General features: G+C 44.3%; 1 protein-coding gene across 2 annotated transcripts in view; it reads left to right on the plus strand.

The window, feature by feature from the left end:
- PBX3 (PBX homeobox 3) overlaps window positions 1-15,023 on the plus strand; it is a 208,012-nt gene that overhangs the window by 176,026 nt on the left and 16,963 nt on the right. For both annotated transcript variants that reach the window (XM_056860946.1, XM_056860947.1), the window contains exon 5: window positions 1,519-1,654. In XM_056860946.1, coding sequence (XP_056716924.1) covers window positions 1,519-1,654 — 136 coding nt within the window. The remainder of the gene's footprint in view (window positions 1-1,518; window positions 1,655-15,023) is intronic.

Genomic DNA, 15,023 nt, shown 5'->3' on the forward strand with positions numbered 1-15,023 from the left:
GAGCAGAAGCACTTAGAGTGAATTTTCTGAGGAACACTCTTGTAAAAAAGATAAATAAACTGAGTGGAGAGGGAAGGCAAAACAGGTTATAGAGACAGGTTAAAAAATTGAACATAATCATTATGAGTATATAACCAGGCAAAAACTCTGACAATCTTTAGCAGTGCATCAGCACATTTAACATTACACCCTAGTCTGAATCTTTAAGGCCTGTCATTGTTCATTAGCCATGATAGCCAAATAGGACCGTTTTCAGAGGCAGGATTCCTTGTATTGTTAGAAGCTGGACAGCCATCAGCAAGTGAGAGCTGTTGATTGCAGGCCCTGCTTATAGGATTCCCCATGGCATCTGTCAGGCTGCTTTGGAGGCAGGTTGCTGGACTGGATGAATCAGCATGGCTAGTATTACATTCATCAGCTTTATGATTGATAACAGTTATCCATCTGTGTTTTCTTCTTCAAATACCTTAAAATAACACTAGCTTGTGATGGAATTTGATAACCAATAGCTTCCATAACTTTGTTTTTACAATATTCTTCCCATAAATCTGGGCATATGGACTATTCTACCATATGTGCAAAGAATAGCCTATACCTGCCTGTTTATCTGGCCAGCAAATACCAGTAACTCATCCTATGTATTTGTAAACCTTTTACTGTTGTCTAAATACCATATTAGTCTGTAGCAGCAAAATAACACAGCAATGAAGTGGCACCTTAAAGACTAACCAGATTTGCCCCTGCACAAGCTTTTGTGAGTCAGAACTCACTTCATCATGTTCATGAAGAGTTTCACCTAGTGGGCAGAAATATTTATTTTCAAAGAGCTTGCAGTTCGGACCAGGACAATGCATCAGCAACCCAAAGCCTAATACAAGGAGGTCATTGAAGTAATACTTCACAGAATTTTTTTTTCACGGCACTTGTATCTTATAAATATCTAGGACACAGAATTACAAATGTACTCCCATTCGAAATTCTGGTTGGCAAACATCTCTTCTAAGTTTTTTGGAACTTGACTGACACGGGGATTTGGGTCCTGTTTCTCTGAGTAGGGAGTGGTAGGTCTGCATTTTTTTTCCAGGCAAGCAATGCCTGTCAAACTACTGCTTCTTTCTTACCCTCTTCCTTTTGCCTTAATGTGGCAGAATGTTTAAGCAAGGGGTGAAATATCCTCGCTGTAGTCAGATTCAGCATCAGGTACGATGTGACACTGGGAGATCTCTGATAATGTCTCCCATTGTGGTGACTGTAAAAATTCAGAGACTGATAAGGGGGGACTGGAAGAAACAGCAAGAAGGGTTTTAAAATAAGAACCCATGCTGTGGTTTTGATCTGAATTGCCCCTTTCCAAAAGGCTGATGTTTAAATTTCCTTTCTGTTAAAGTTTAGCTTTAATCCTTTGTCAGAAGAAGCTAGGGAGACACTTGCCTTGCATGTGACTCCTGGTTAGCTTCCAGTGATCACCTCTCACAGCTGGGATTTCTTTTTATTTCTTTTGTTTTCTTCACTTTTCAGGCGGAAAAGGCGTAACTTCAGTAAACAAGCCACAGAAATCTTGAATGAGTATTTTTACTCTCACCTCAGCAATCCCTACCCCAGTGAAGAAGCCAAAGAAGAGCTGGCAAAGAAATGCAGCATCACAGTATCACAGGTAGGCTGGGGCTTCCCCAGGTTGCTTGAGAAAGAGGGCTTCTCTCTCTGTCTGTCTTCCCGACAGCATCCGGAATCTGGCACAGCTGAGTACTGTTAGGGAGGAGTCTTTATTTATCATTTAAGTCATTTATAACCCACCTTTCTCCCTAACGGAGGAACCAAAGTGGCTTACATTGTTCTCACCTCCTCCATGTTACTCTAAAACACCTGTGTAAAGTAGCTTAGGCTGAGTATGAATCACTGGCACAAGCTTCCGTAGCAGAGTGCATATTTGAACCAGGGTCGCCCAGATCCTGGTCCAATACTCCATTCATTTAATTCATTTATACCCTGCCTTTCTCCCCTAATGGGGACCCAAAGTGGCGTATATTATTCTCCTCTCCCTTTTATACTCACAACAACCCTGTGAGGTAGCCTAGGCTAACCACACTGGTTTTCAGTTAGTCTTTATCTCCCATCACCACTTACCGGGGCCCCCCCCCCCCGCCCCCCGGAGTTGTCAGTTAACTTTGAAGGACCCTTGGCAGTATATTGGACAATAAAGAGTAAAGCTTCAAGTGAAAGTACAGAGCTGCCGTATATGAAGCTCAGGGCACTGTTAAGCCAGCCAGTGCTGCCTGCACTGTTGTCCAGGGCCTTGGAGGAATTTTCCCATCCTTTCTTCTTGAGGTCTGCTCACTGAAGGTGGCAGGGAATGAACCCAGGGCATCCTTCATACAAACCACATGTTGTACCTTTGAGCAATGGCCCTGTGCCTTTACTAGCGTAGGATGGAGCAAGAAGTAGGACTTAGCAGTTGAAGCTACATCTGGCAATTGTGCAAGAACCACCAATACCAGTGGTAATGCTAATTTAGAATGGCTGCCATCCTTGGTGTGTTGCATGAATCCTGTGCCCTGATTTGTGCTTAGACATCCCCTGTGAAATCTGTCTTCAGCTTCCCTGACCATCAGAGAGTACATAGCTGTAACCATTTCTGATTCTTTCTGTCTCATCTCTGTGGACTTGAAGGAGCCCATGATGATAAACATACATCAGAATTCTGGACAGCAGTGTATCTTAAAGAATCATGGTTTTGTTGAATAAGATGGGAAGTTGTAGCACTGAAAGACTGAAAGCAGATCAGTTAACTGCAGCTCAGTTCCAAATGCCTAAGAGAATAATGTGGAGTCTTATTAACGGTTCTGATGCAGCGTCAGACCATCAGTCCAGCTAGCTCAGTATTGTCTGCTATAACAGCCAGTGTCTCAGGCTTCAGGTATGGAACCGTCTTCCCCTGCGCCTGGTACATGAGATTTAGTTAAAACTGGAGACACCAGGAACTGAACCTGGCTCCTCCTGCATGCAAAGCAAGTGCTCTACCATGGAGCCTTAGCCCTTTCCCTTTCTCTCCCTGCATTACATCAATATTGGTAGTTAGTTCCAAAGCTGCACTGCCACCACTGAGTATTGTTCCGAATCCTACAGGTACAGGTTGCATAAATTCTAACAGCGCATTGGTTCTTGTAGGTTATCCGGGCTGTGTGACCGTGGTCTTGGTATTTTCTTTCCTGACGTTTCGCCAGCAGCTGTGGCAGGCATCTTCAGAGGAGTAACACTGAAGGACAGTGTCTCTCAGTGTCAAGTGTGTAGGAAGAGTAATACTCTTCCTACACACATGCCCAAACATGCCCAAGAGTAATACTCTTCCTACACACTTGACACTGAGAGACACTGTCCTTCAGTGTTACTCCTCTGAAGATGCCTGCCACAGCTGCTGGCGAAACGTCAGGAAAGAAAATACCAAGACCAAGGTCACACAGCCCGGATAACCTACAAGAACCAATGAACTCTGACCGTGAAAGCCTTCGACAATATTCTAACAACACATCTTGGGATGCCGCCACAGGGAAGATCAGGCTCGCAACAGTCTCTTCACCATTCCATGATGTGAAATCCCTTACCTGTCAATCAGATTGTTAGATGGGCTGGTCCGTCTCGCCTGCCATAAGCTCATTAAATCTTAATGTTGAGTCAATACATTGAAATGTATTTTTTATGGGTCAATTTTCCTTCGATTGGTTGAAGCCCCTATGAAGTCTCCCACCCTTAGCCAATTGGAACGCAGCCCTTCGGTAACAGTTCAATGACAGCTGTTTGTGCCTTAGCAATAAAAACTCTAGTAGACAAAACGACTGAGGCACTCGGTACATTAGAAGTGTCACAGCCTTAAAATACTGCAGCAGAATCTGTGTTCACTGCCTCAGAAGAGACAACTTTAGCTGTGGGGAGAGTTTTAGATTTCTACTCATGCCCAAACATACAGCTTAACGACTCCGAGCTTTAAAGACATCACAGTTGTCTTTAATGTGAACCGCTTTTGCTGCACTAGCGGTGCTCAGAAAAGACAAAGCAAAACTCGCAGCATCAGAAAACTGGAACTTTGATTTCGTGTCTCCCTGGCGGAGGAAGGGTGTGATTTTAAATGGAGGCTGATTTTCAGTGTTCACTTTCAGCACACTTACAAATGAAACTTGCTTGGGAACAGAACATTATTGTTGATAGACTTCTCTTTACTGCTCTCAGTTTTCTTGCTCAGTTTCCCCCGCCCCCCCCCCCCAGTGGAGAAAATGGTGAAACTTTGGTCATAGGATCTTCTGAGTTGCCTTTTTCAAGGTTTCTCTGGAGTCTGCATCCGTTCCCTCATTCCCACACGTGTGCTTGCTTCAGAGGATCCCTTTGAGGAGCACTGTGACTTCAAAAGGGCACCTGGTTCCAGTGTGACTCCTTTTATTTCTGTTGTAGCTATTTGTGTAACTCCGTAACCTGGAGTTGATGATGAACCGCTTTTAAAATTGTACAGTTCTTGCTAGTTAACACATTAAATTGCAGTCTGGCTCCTTTACATAAATGGCTGTAGGGATCATATGCTGCAGCTGCCTTAGCTGAATCAAACCAATGGCCCATTTAGCCTCGTCATAATAATATTTGGCTGTTATGTAGTCCTTTCAGCTCAGAGTTCTTGCACATTATCTTGTTTTTACAACAGTGCTGTAAAGGCAGTTCCTACGGAGGGGGTTAGTCTGAGAGAGAGTGGTTTCCCTAATACCAACTAGAGGTAAGATTCTGAATCAGGAACTTCCCAGATCACATTATATGTGTATTCGTTTGTTTGTTAGGACTTTTGTTTTTCTTGTGCAAATGTGGCCTCTGCAAATGTGGCCTCTGGGGCTGCTTTATCAAAGAGGAGAATGGCTAGGGGGAGAGGGGGAAATGTTAACCCTTTCCTCCCCTGCCATTTTCCTCAATGCATAGCCACCCAAACTGTGTGTGTACTTGCCAAGGAAAACTTACAGGTGCCCTTATCCCCCCCCCCCCCCGTGGAGATAAAAGCAGCTTGGTGGGGGGCTTTTAGTATGAGAAAAATGATGGTGGTGGATAGGGCTATAGTTCCTACACACACACACACACACACACACACACAAACACACACCATTCTCATCTTTGATTAACCAATCCCCAAGACTGTATTTGCAAAACAATAGCAGTTGTTTAAAGTAAACACAAAAGAAAGGTATTGCATGCAGTTGAGCCCTCAGAAGATAGTATTGATGTGACATGGTAGCACTGACTAGCAGCAGCTTCAAGGCAGTTCAGATAGAGGAAAGTCTTTCCCAGCCCTGTTGCTTCATAACTACTGCTAACTGGACCTGCTGAACCTAATTCCTGGAGCTACATATGTGCAAAGCAGGATCTTTGCTGCTGAGATCCAGTCCATTCCAAATGTTCGTCATCTTCCTTGGGGCATCATATGCTGGGCCAGCTAGATCTTTGGTCTGACCCAGCTGGCTCTTCTTTAGTTCTGAAGCAGGGCCCTCCAGACTTTTTGAGCCTGTGGGCATCCTTGGAGTTCTCACACGGTGTGATGGGTGCTGCCACAGGAGGCAAAGCCAGCCACAAAATGGTTGTCGCAGCTTACCTTCAATCACACAGTGAAGGTTCTTGTGCTGTGGTGGTAGCTGCTGCCAAAGCAACATTTTAAAAAATCTGCACAGCCAATCAAATCTCCTATAGCCAACCAGAAGCCTTGCTGGGCAAAAGCCCCACCTAATTTCTCAAAAACTCTTGGTGGGTGCCAAAATAGATGTTGGTGGGCACCATGGTGCCCACTGGCACCGTGTTAGGGACCCCTGTTCCAAGGGAAATATTTCCGCATTAATTCTATGGAATAAATAAGGGCTAGTGTAGAAGGTAAAAGGGACGGTGGCCAAGGTGATATTGGGTGTGAGCAGGTTTGCATGGCAAGATGCCATCCCCTTTGCAGAGAGATCTTCTTGCCGGTCTCACAGGCGGTGTCTGCCTAAACCTACACTATGAAGGTTCACAAGTTCTCTTTTAGAATGATTCACAATGTAGCCTCCAAAGGGAACTTCCACCTGTCTAATTAAGATCTGGTGTGGGATTTGGTTAATAGATCTCCAGTGCAGTCATGGCAGATTTCAGCAGTGGGGGCTCACAGCATTGTTGTCTCGAGGAGGAGTAGAAAACGCCCTGCATGAAGGGGGACTGTTCTTCATTTTCTTGTTCACAGCAAAGGGAAATTCACAGGCCTTGAACTACCCAGCTGCATAAGCAAGAGCATTGAAACTCTGTTACAGGGTTGTTGTAAAGGTTGTGACTGGGAGGTGGTGATGCTGCTGTTTTTTACCTCTGTTAGCTTTGGTAATGTATATATTACATTACAGGTATTCAGCCCTTTACAACTCGCTGCACCAATACACATAAAATTAACCTCCTCTCTGTAATTAAGAAACTTTCCAGGAATGACCGTGAGCCTGCAGGGCCCTGCAGAAACTTTTGTTGTTGTTCTCTCAAGATCTCTTTTCCCTCTTTTGCACTCAGTCATTATCCCTCCTGCTCCACAGCTGCCTGCTGCCGCTTGCACCACCGAGTAGCTGTTGTCCTGGGGGCAACAGCAAGCTGCAAGTCGACTTCTTTTTCTCCCCTTCTGTTCCTCCGAGCCAAAACTTGGGAGGCTTCATAGCAGCCTGTGCAAGCGATTTGCCCCGTGGCTGTTTTGTTCATACACACGCACAGCTGAAGCGGCCAGTCCCATAATCCTCTGCAGTACTGGGGGGGGGGGGGAAGACCCCCTCCTTTTGTATAAACACAAGAGTCTCCTGTTTTGGCTCTATTGGACAAGCTAAACAGCCCCAGGGTATGTTGTTTCCACTCCACTTCTTTGTGCGCTCCTAAAACTCTTTCCTAGTCTCAGACCTTCTGGCTGATGGGAGAACTTGTGCTGGTAGATGCTAATTAGAGTTTAAAAGTGAGATTCATGCATGCTTTTTTTTTTTTAATGGAAGAGATCTCTTCATATGCATTGTGATGTTCCACGCCTGATCACCTAGAAAGCCATGGCTCCTATGTGACTATGGATGGAGCTCCAGTCCATTGAGCAGGGATTGATGCATTTACCATAGCCTTCCTCCACGAGGGATGGAGAACTGCCTATTTCGCTTGGAGGTTTTGCACCCTTGTTAAGTGCAGTTGGAAACTCTTGTGCAGGCACAGAGCTCCCTCATTTTGTCACGACTAGGAGCAAAAGAATTGCCTGGCTGAGTTGCCAAGGTCCTTAGATCATGTTTTTTTTCCCCCCAACATTCAGCAAGAAGCTGATAGGCAGGGTGTGAACACACTAAGTTGTCTTGTTGCTTGTCCCCAGCAACTGCTGTTCAGATGTATACCACCTCTGAATATGGAGGTTCCATTTTCACTATCATCGCTAATATCTGTTATTTAATGTTTCTTTTGTGTATTTCTTTTGCCAGTTATTTATTTTTCAAAAAATATTTTAATATTATTGTCCTTTCTTAAAAGCCATCTATGCTACAGGCAAGGGCCACACCACAGAACAGTGTCCTCTGCTGAAATCAATGCGGCTTGTGTATCTGTGTTAGGGCAGTCCAAATGTGTGAAGAATCACACGGTGGTGTGAATTTGTGGATATGCAGGGCAAATAGGAAGCCCTAGAGCCTGTTTTCTAAAACTCTGATGCCCTCTTGTGCAAGCAGCCATCAAACAAGTAGAAGAGATACAGGGAATCTGTAGTTCTTGTTTGTATGAGTGAGAGGATCTGTAAAGGAAGCAGGTTAATGATGCTGTAATAGGACCTTGGTTGTGGCTCTGCTCCATTTATTTATTTCTCACAATTTTCTCTCCCCAGTTCTTCCAAGGAGTTCAAGGCAATCTATGTGACTTCTGTTCTCTCTCAATTTTGTCATCACTACAATCACGTGAAGTAGATTATGCTGGGAGAGAGTGACTAGCCCAAGGTCACTGAGTAGGCTTCTTGGATTTGAATCTAGCTCTTCCTAGTGACTCCAACCCCATGTTAGAAATGGTTTTGAGAGAGAGAGAGAGACCTAAAGAAGGCAAAAGTCCTTTACTGTTAACACCCATGAGCAAAAGGGAAGTGCGGCAGGTACAGCTTCCCACCCCTTGTCAGAATTTCCTCTAGTCATCCTATTGACCGCAGTAGTTTTTAAAACGGAGAAAGGAGGACACATTTTTTAAAAATTCAGCAGTGAGTATCATGTTGTAGTACTGGGAGGAAGGGTAAGATGAGGATCTTCAGCTGAAGTCCATTGTGTGGTCCAGTTTCTCAAGTGAATGCTTTGATAACTGGAGATAACTTTCTGCAGCTAGTTGTCTGCACCCTCCTTAACCGGCTTTTCCCTCTTTCTGCTCCTCCTGACATTTTCGAGTCTGTAAGGAATCAGTTTTTGACTTCATGTTGCATTAAGGTGCAGATGGGAAATTAATGAGGTTTGTTTTGATATCAGCATATAAGATACTGTGTAGAGCAAGCCTTTCGTAGTGCACATAAAAGCAGCTATTTATTAAGATGAATTCTGAATATGATTTCATTTTTAAGAGTGCGGGAGAAGTAATTTTAGAAGGAGGGGATGAAAATGTCTTCTGCAGAGAGCACTGTCTTCTGTAATTTAGACCTTTCTGATCAGCATGTGTATTCAATAGAGGAACCATAGTTTACTTTTCAGTTATCAAGGCTGTGAGAAACATGGCATGTGCCGCTGCAGCTTTTTGGTTTGGGGGGCCCTTCTCACTGTTGTGCTCCCTACCAAGGGGCAGAGTCCTTTCCAGGAGTGTGGCAGTGCAGTGCAATTAGAATCAGTTTGAGGGGTGCTGAAGAGGGTGAAGGAAGGCAGAGGCATACATTTTAATCTGTAAACACAATGCAGGAAAAAAATTGCTGCTTCCCTTGTGCTTGTTTTGTGCAGAGCTGGAACTGACTTGTGGTTTGATTATGTGGGAGGGGTGTGTGTTTTGTCACTAATATTTTAGAATTAGAACATGTAGTTTGGCCCTCGCTGGCTTTCTTCAAGTTCCACCCATACCCTGGCGGGGCTTGAGGGTTTTAAAAGGTAGCTTGAAAATACATGTGAGGCATGCTCCGGATTCTTTGCATCCCTTCTGCGTGTCATCTGTGTAATCCTGATACTACCAAGAGTCTGTAATGTTCTAGTCTGCAGTGTTAATGCATTGTTAGTGTACATGCTTTTTCAGTGTACAAAGTGCTTTACAACTTTGGCGTTCATAACACAAGCTGAATAAGAATCTCACCTCTATGCAACATCCAGTTAGACATAAAATAGCTACAAATGCTATTCTAGTTTTTCACAAAGATGTTTCAGGGGAAAAATTCTTTTTTAATTTTTGTTTGCCTTTTTAAAGCTTAATTGTTTTGGTTTTGGTTCCAGTTGGGAATGCAGCCTCCTTTTTTCTGTGTCCTCCCCACCTCCTCTCAGGCTTACTGTGCTGTGAAGCAGGGGTGGCTGCATCCACCAGAAAGCCAAAGCCGGCACTGGGCTGATCAGACAACCATCTGGGCATTGGGAAGAGATTCTCTCACGCCATCACCCTCCAGGACACAAGTGCTGTTCCCCTGGAAAATGTAGTTCTCAGGGTGCCTGAATTTACTAGGGTGGCAGGATGAGAGCAACTCACTTCCTACCTGTTGGCCAGCAGGCGCCCTATGTAGTTTTGCCTAGCTGTTAACACAAGTAGTAGCAGCCCATAGCATGGGGGGGGGGGGTTTTAAGGAGAAAGGAGAGAGCCCCTCCGCCTCCCTCCAAGGCAACAAATGGCTGATTAGCATTCATTGTATTTCCCATTCTTTTTTCATTGCCCCACTGAATGGAACAAATGGACCTCGATGATTTATTTTTTTCACATCTTTGGAAATAAATTCACGTCCCTACTTTGTGAGCAGGAACCATCCCGTTCGCTGACCTTCTCTGGAAGAAGCACTTTCCAATGCTAGAGGTATAGCTGTGTTAGTCTGTTAGCGAAGTCCACATGCTCTCATGGCATGTCAAAAACGAAGGTGCCTCAGGAATCATATTCTTTCTTTTGGATTTTTAAGTCTGTTTTCCAATGTCACCCAAGTGTCTTTTCTTATGGGAGGAATTCCAGAAATGCCCCTGCGACAGAAGACATTTATTCCCTAGTTAGCCCCCCAAACCTAGCAATGGTAAAACAAATGCAGCTCCTTTTTTCCAATTTCCAGATTTCATAATCCATTCCATTTAATTAGGGGCAGAGAATGAAAGTATTCACTGCAAATAAACAAGCAGAAGCACAGAAGAATTTCTGTCTACTCTTTGTGGTCCATGAATTTGCCGCTTCCCCTGGTTTTCGATAATGATGCTTCGGTGACCACCGATCCTGTAACAGATCAAATGTGCATCTCCCGCAAGTAATAGTCCTTGTCAGGGAGAAAATCACAGCTACCATCTCCACATGGTTGTGCATCTTGATTTAAGTAATTCATTGTCCTTTTTTATTTAACGTTGTAATTAACATGATAAATAAGTGCAAGGGTATTGTTTGAAATGTAATATACAGTTAAGCCCAATTAATTAATTGGCCTTCAGTGATTGGGAGCAGAATGATGTTCTCTGATTATTTTTAATGTGGAGAGATAGTTTGTTTTAATGAAAAATGTGCTACTAAATAGCTTTATTTTTCTCCCCGCCACAAAACTTCTAATTCTTTCATCTTTTCAAGCCAAGAAAGACTTGGAAGGATTAATACCCAGAATGCCTCACAAGTGATGGTATCAAGCATTTAAAATTCTTTAGCACCCTAACAAAGCATTCACTTGGGTATTATTTTATTTCATTCTTGCTTTCTTAAAGCGGCATTTTCCAAACTGTCTTTTAGAGAATCCTGAGGTTCCTTGGGTGTTTATTTGTGGTTCCTTAAGGAGCTTCCTCAAAAGGCAACATGGCTACCACGATTGATCTTTAACGTGCACTGCTGGATGTGTTCTAGGGTTCACGCTCCTAATTTACAATGGGTAACAAAGAGACCCTAGAGGCTGGGCCCATGCTTTACATATACTGCATGCTCCCTAGAACGCATCCTCAGGTTGTCTGTGATGAGCAAGGCCAGATGTGCAGGGGGAATCCTCTGTCGGTTAGCTGACATGGAAGGAGCTCTCTGAAAGTAGGAAGCTTGAGACCACTGTTTTTGTCCACTGTGGGGTGGTCAGGAAGAATATTGTTGATGGATGTGCATGTGCCCTATCACTTCCCAACAAAAGGGAGGGCTTTAGTTTTGGAATGCAAACAGCAGGTTGCATTCAGAACTGGGACCAACAGAAGGGAGAGGCCTCGGCAGCAGGCCAGCTAAATAGGGAAGGGGCAGACCAGAATGAGAACTCTGTTCTCCAGGGTTTCCTGGAGCTCCGCCCTTCCCTAGCCGGCCCCAGTGAAGCTGAGGCCTACCAAGCCTCTTTTACTGGCATGAATCCGGAAAAATGTTGTTCCTGCCCACTCCCCTGCCTGAGGCCGCAAATATGGCCCCAGGTAAGTCCAGGGGACAATGCTTGTCAAAACATGTAAATTACACACGTATGACAACTTCTATATTAATGATTATTTTAAATACCAGTGCAGTAGGTATGTTGGTTGACCTATTTAACATTATGCTTTTGTTCCCTCTCCCCAAACATACACAGGACTTTGTGTGCACACAGTCTTGCTTCCTAATCGGACCTCCCACCAGAACCCTGTTTTAATATATGTACATAAACTGTGCAGGTACACGTGGTATAATTTTTACCTTTAAAATCCTGGTTAAGGAGTTTGATAAATCAACCTCCTGTTTATGGAGGGGGAGCATATGAGCCCTGATCCTGAGGTGCCAGTTATTTACCCAGATTCAGGTCAAGAGTCTATCTGTTTCCATCAGTGGCCACTAAGATATCTCAAAAGGCCCTGAGCAGGGACTAGGGTTGCCAGGTCCCCTCTTACCTTAGGCAGGAGTTTCTTTCCAGCGGGGCTTAGGGGAGTGATTTGTGCATACTCTCGGTGCGATACTGCACTTCCGGGTTTACCCCAGAAGTGCCAGCATCGCATGGAATGTTCTAGACAACCTTTGCAAACTATAGTGTTTTTCTGAGGTTATGGCTAGAGTATCCCGCACATTGCCGGAACTTCTGGGGTAAACCCAGAAGTGGCAGTATTGCACAGGAAGCATGTGCATGTGCTCTCCCCTTCCTGCTTCTGCTCTTTGACCATCAGCCAGTCAGCGAGCAGCCTGATTGATTGACGGGCAATTGCCCACCACAACCGGGCAGTAGGAAACCCTAGCAGGGACACAGGGGCCAAAGCCTGCCCTGTACATAGCGACTGGTATTCAGAAGTACACTGTCTGTAAACATGAAGATTTCATTTAGCCATTGTAGCTAATAGCCATTGATGTACCTAATCCATGAATTTTTCTAATCTTGTTTTTAAATATGTTAATAGCTCCACTAGAGCAAGAATTGATCATGGTTTTGCAGTGTTCTCCTGTAGACTGTCCTCTCCTTCTAAGTCTCTTTTTGTGCCCAAAACTATTAAATAGTTTGCTTCTGGCTGAGCATGGCCTAGAAATTCCAGAATAACAGGGACCAGTACAGGAGAACTCTAGGGGAAAGGAAAAGGTACTGATTAACTTTTATCTGATCCAGGCAGATCTTCTCAGTGTCCTACTTTGTGTTTCTTGACTCTTACGCATCAGGAATCCAGAGTGGTTCCCATGAGCACTTTTTTTGTTGTTGCATGCCACTGCCATTCACTCGTCTTCATCATTATTTTGGGCTTCAAATGGGTATCCTAGCAACAGCAGTATGCACATCTTCTGTCCAGTGTCTCCAGTTAAACATAGAGGCAAGGGCAGCTGCAGACTAAAGACAGAACTGTGCATTACCAGAGATGCAGGCTTGCTACTGAACACAGCATCCCATGCTGTTCTTCTCCCCCCCACCATGACAGACAGCATTTTAATCATGTGTCGTGGCATCCTGTGGTCTCTTCCCTCTTACCACAAGCTGTAGCTGAACAGCAGAGATGTGGAATGCTTCTGTGTTACAGCAGGAGCTTGATGAAGGTTGCCATTTTGGGTGGCAGCCTTTGGTAATATGTAGTTCTGCTTTTAAGTTGGGGGCTGCTTTGCCACTCCTAGTACAGTGACTATACCGTGTCTCCAGGGTCTCCCTAATTTTTTTTTAAAAACATCCTTCTTCCAAGGAACTCAGAGCGCTATACATGATTCTACTCGCTCCCATTTGACCCTCACAATAATGCTATAAGTTAGGCCATGTGACTGGGCCTAGGTAATGTAGTGAACTTTGTGGCTGAGAAGTGGTTTGAACCTGAGCCTCCCTGGTCCCTAATCCAACCTAATTCTGGGGATTCAGAACATTTAGTGTGCCTTCAAAAAGAGCCCAGGGCTTGCTGTGTCCAGTGGCAGTGCATTGACCCCCAAGCTTCCGAGGAGCAGCAGGGGGAGAAAAACAACCCAGCGTGTTGTTGAGCTGCCAGGTGAAAGGATAAGTCCTTGAAAGACATTCATAAATCCCCCTTTTTAGTGAGTGATGTCTTCCCATATGGGGGTAAGCAGCACCTTTGTCAAGGTAGACTGCAGCTTCCCTTTGATTTGATTTAGGTTTCTTTATTGTCTTTGGTGGTAATGGTCAAGATAATGCACAGTGTCATTTATTTTATCGCATTACCTTTAAAAAAATCTACACCCCTACTTATGACTGGAATTCTACTTTTGCATGTTCATACTTTTTGTTTTATTTGAGTCTTCAGTTCTGTTGCCAAATAAGACACAGATAGAAGCATTAGAAGTTCTAGAAATGTTCTTTGAGAGCACAAACTATATGAAAGGTGAGGGGCTCTTTAGCTGGGGGTGGGGGCAGCCTGAAACCTCTGGGTCAGGTTTTTGCACAAAGGTGTCCAAGTCACCATTGTACTTGGTAATAGAGTAGAGGACCAGGGATTTAGGCAGTGTTCTCCCAATGCAAAGCCCCCAAAATATTTTAACGGCTTTTTTTACATTGTTGTTTTAATTGTATGCTGCCACAAGCAGGACTCTGACGAAACCCCATAGAAATATCCTAAATAAATAAATTCTGAACTAAAGTGATGCTTCTGTTTAGAGGTAAAACGATCAAAGCTGAATTTTTGCTGTCAGAGGGGAAGAGGGAATCTGAACCTTCCTGCTCCAGGGATACAATCAGTCTCTGTGCATTTCCTTCATTCTCCGGGGCACACATTCCTACTCCTTGCTCTGGAGCCCTTTGATTACAATTATTTCAGAGTAAATGCCCAAGCGCCTCTGTTTGCCACAAATGAGTCCACCAACTCGTTGTTGTTGTTTTTTTAAGAAGGAAGGAAGCAAAGATATTTTGCAGTTGCTTGTTGCCTACAAAAAAAAATGTTTTTCCTTCCTTTCCCCCAGCTGTCAAAAAGATCAGCTGGAGTTGCAAGGCAGTTTGTGTGTGTGTGTGTGGGGGGGTTAGGAGCAGTAGGAACAAGGCATAGCTTGGGGGTAGGTAGCCTTGGCTTCGATTGCTGCCAGTCGCTCCTTGCTTTCCAGACAGTGGGCAGAGCTTGTGTCATGCCCGTAAGTGCATTTATGAAGGACCACGTAAATGGGAATTTCTTCGCTTAGGCAATTGAATCGTGACATCTGCCGAACATAGCTCCAGGATCATGGCCTCTCACAGAAGGACTGTGTGCAGTTGCATGTTTTAATAAGTGGACAAATTGTATCTTTTTTTTTTCTTTTTCTTTTTTGGTAGTGGGCATCGGAGGTTAGGGGGCTGGAGAAAGCAGCCTGGCATAGGTATTCATTTGGATGTGGTGTACAGGTTAAACATAACGTATGATCTGCTGCTCCTTTCATTGCTTCCAATTAAACCTTGCTTGTTAGTTTAACCTCTAGGTAATCCCATCAAACAACGGATGTCAAGGCAACACTGCCCACAGTGGCTTTGGATGAGTGGCCATTAATTTTAATTGCCT

The sequence above is a fragment of the Euleptes europaea genome, chromosome 14 (assembly GCF_029931775.1).
Source record: "Euleptes europaea isolate rEulEur1 chromosome 14, rEulEur1.hap1, whole genome shotgun sequence".
NCBI classification, from domain to species: domain Eukaryota; kingdom Metazoa; phylum Chordata; class Lepidosauria; order Squamata; family Sphaerodactylidae; genus Euleptes; species Euleptes europaea.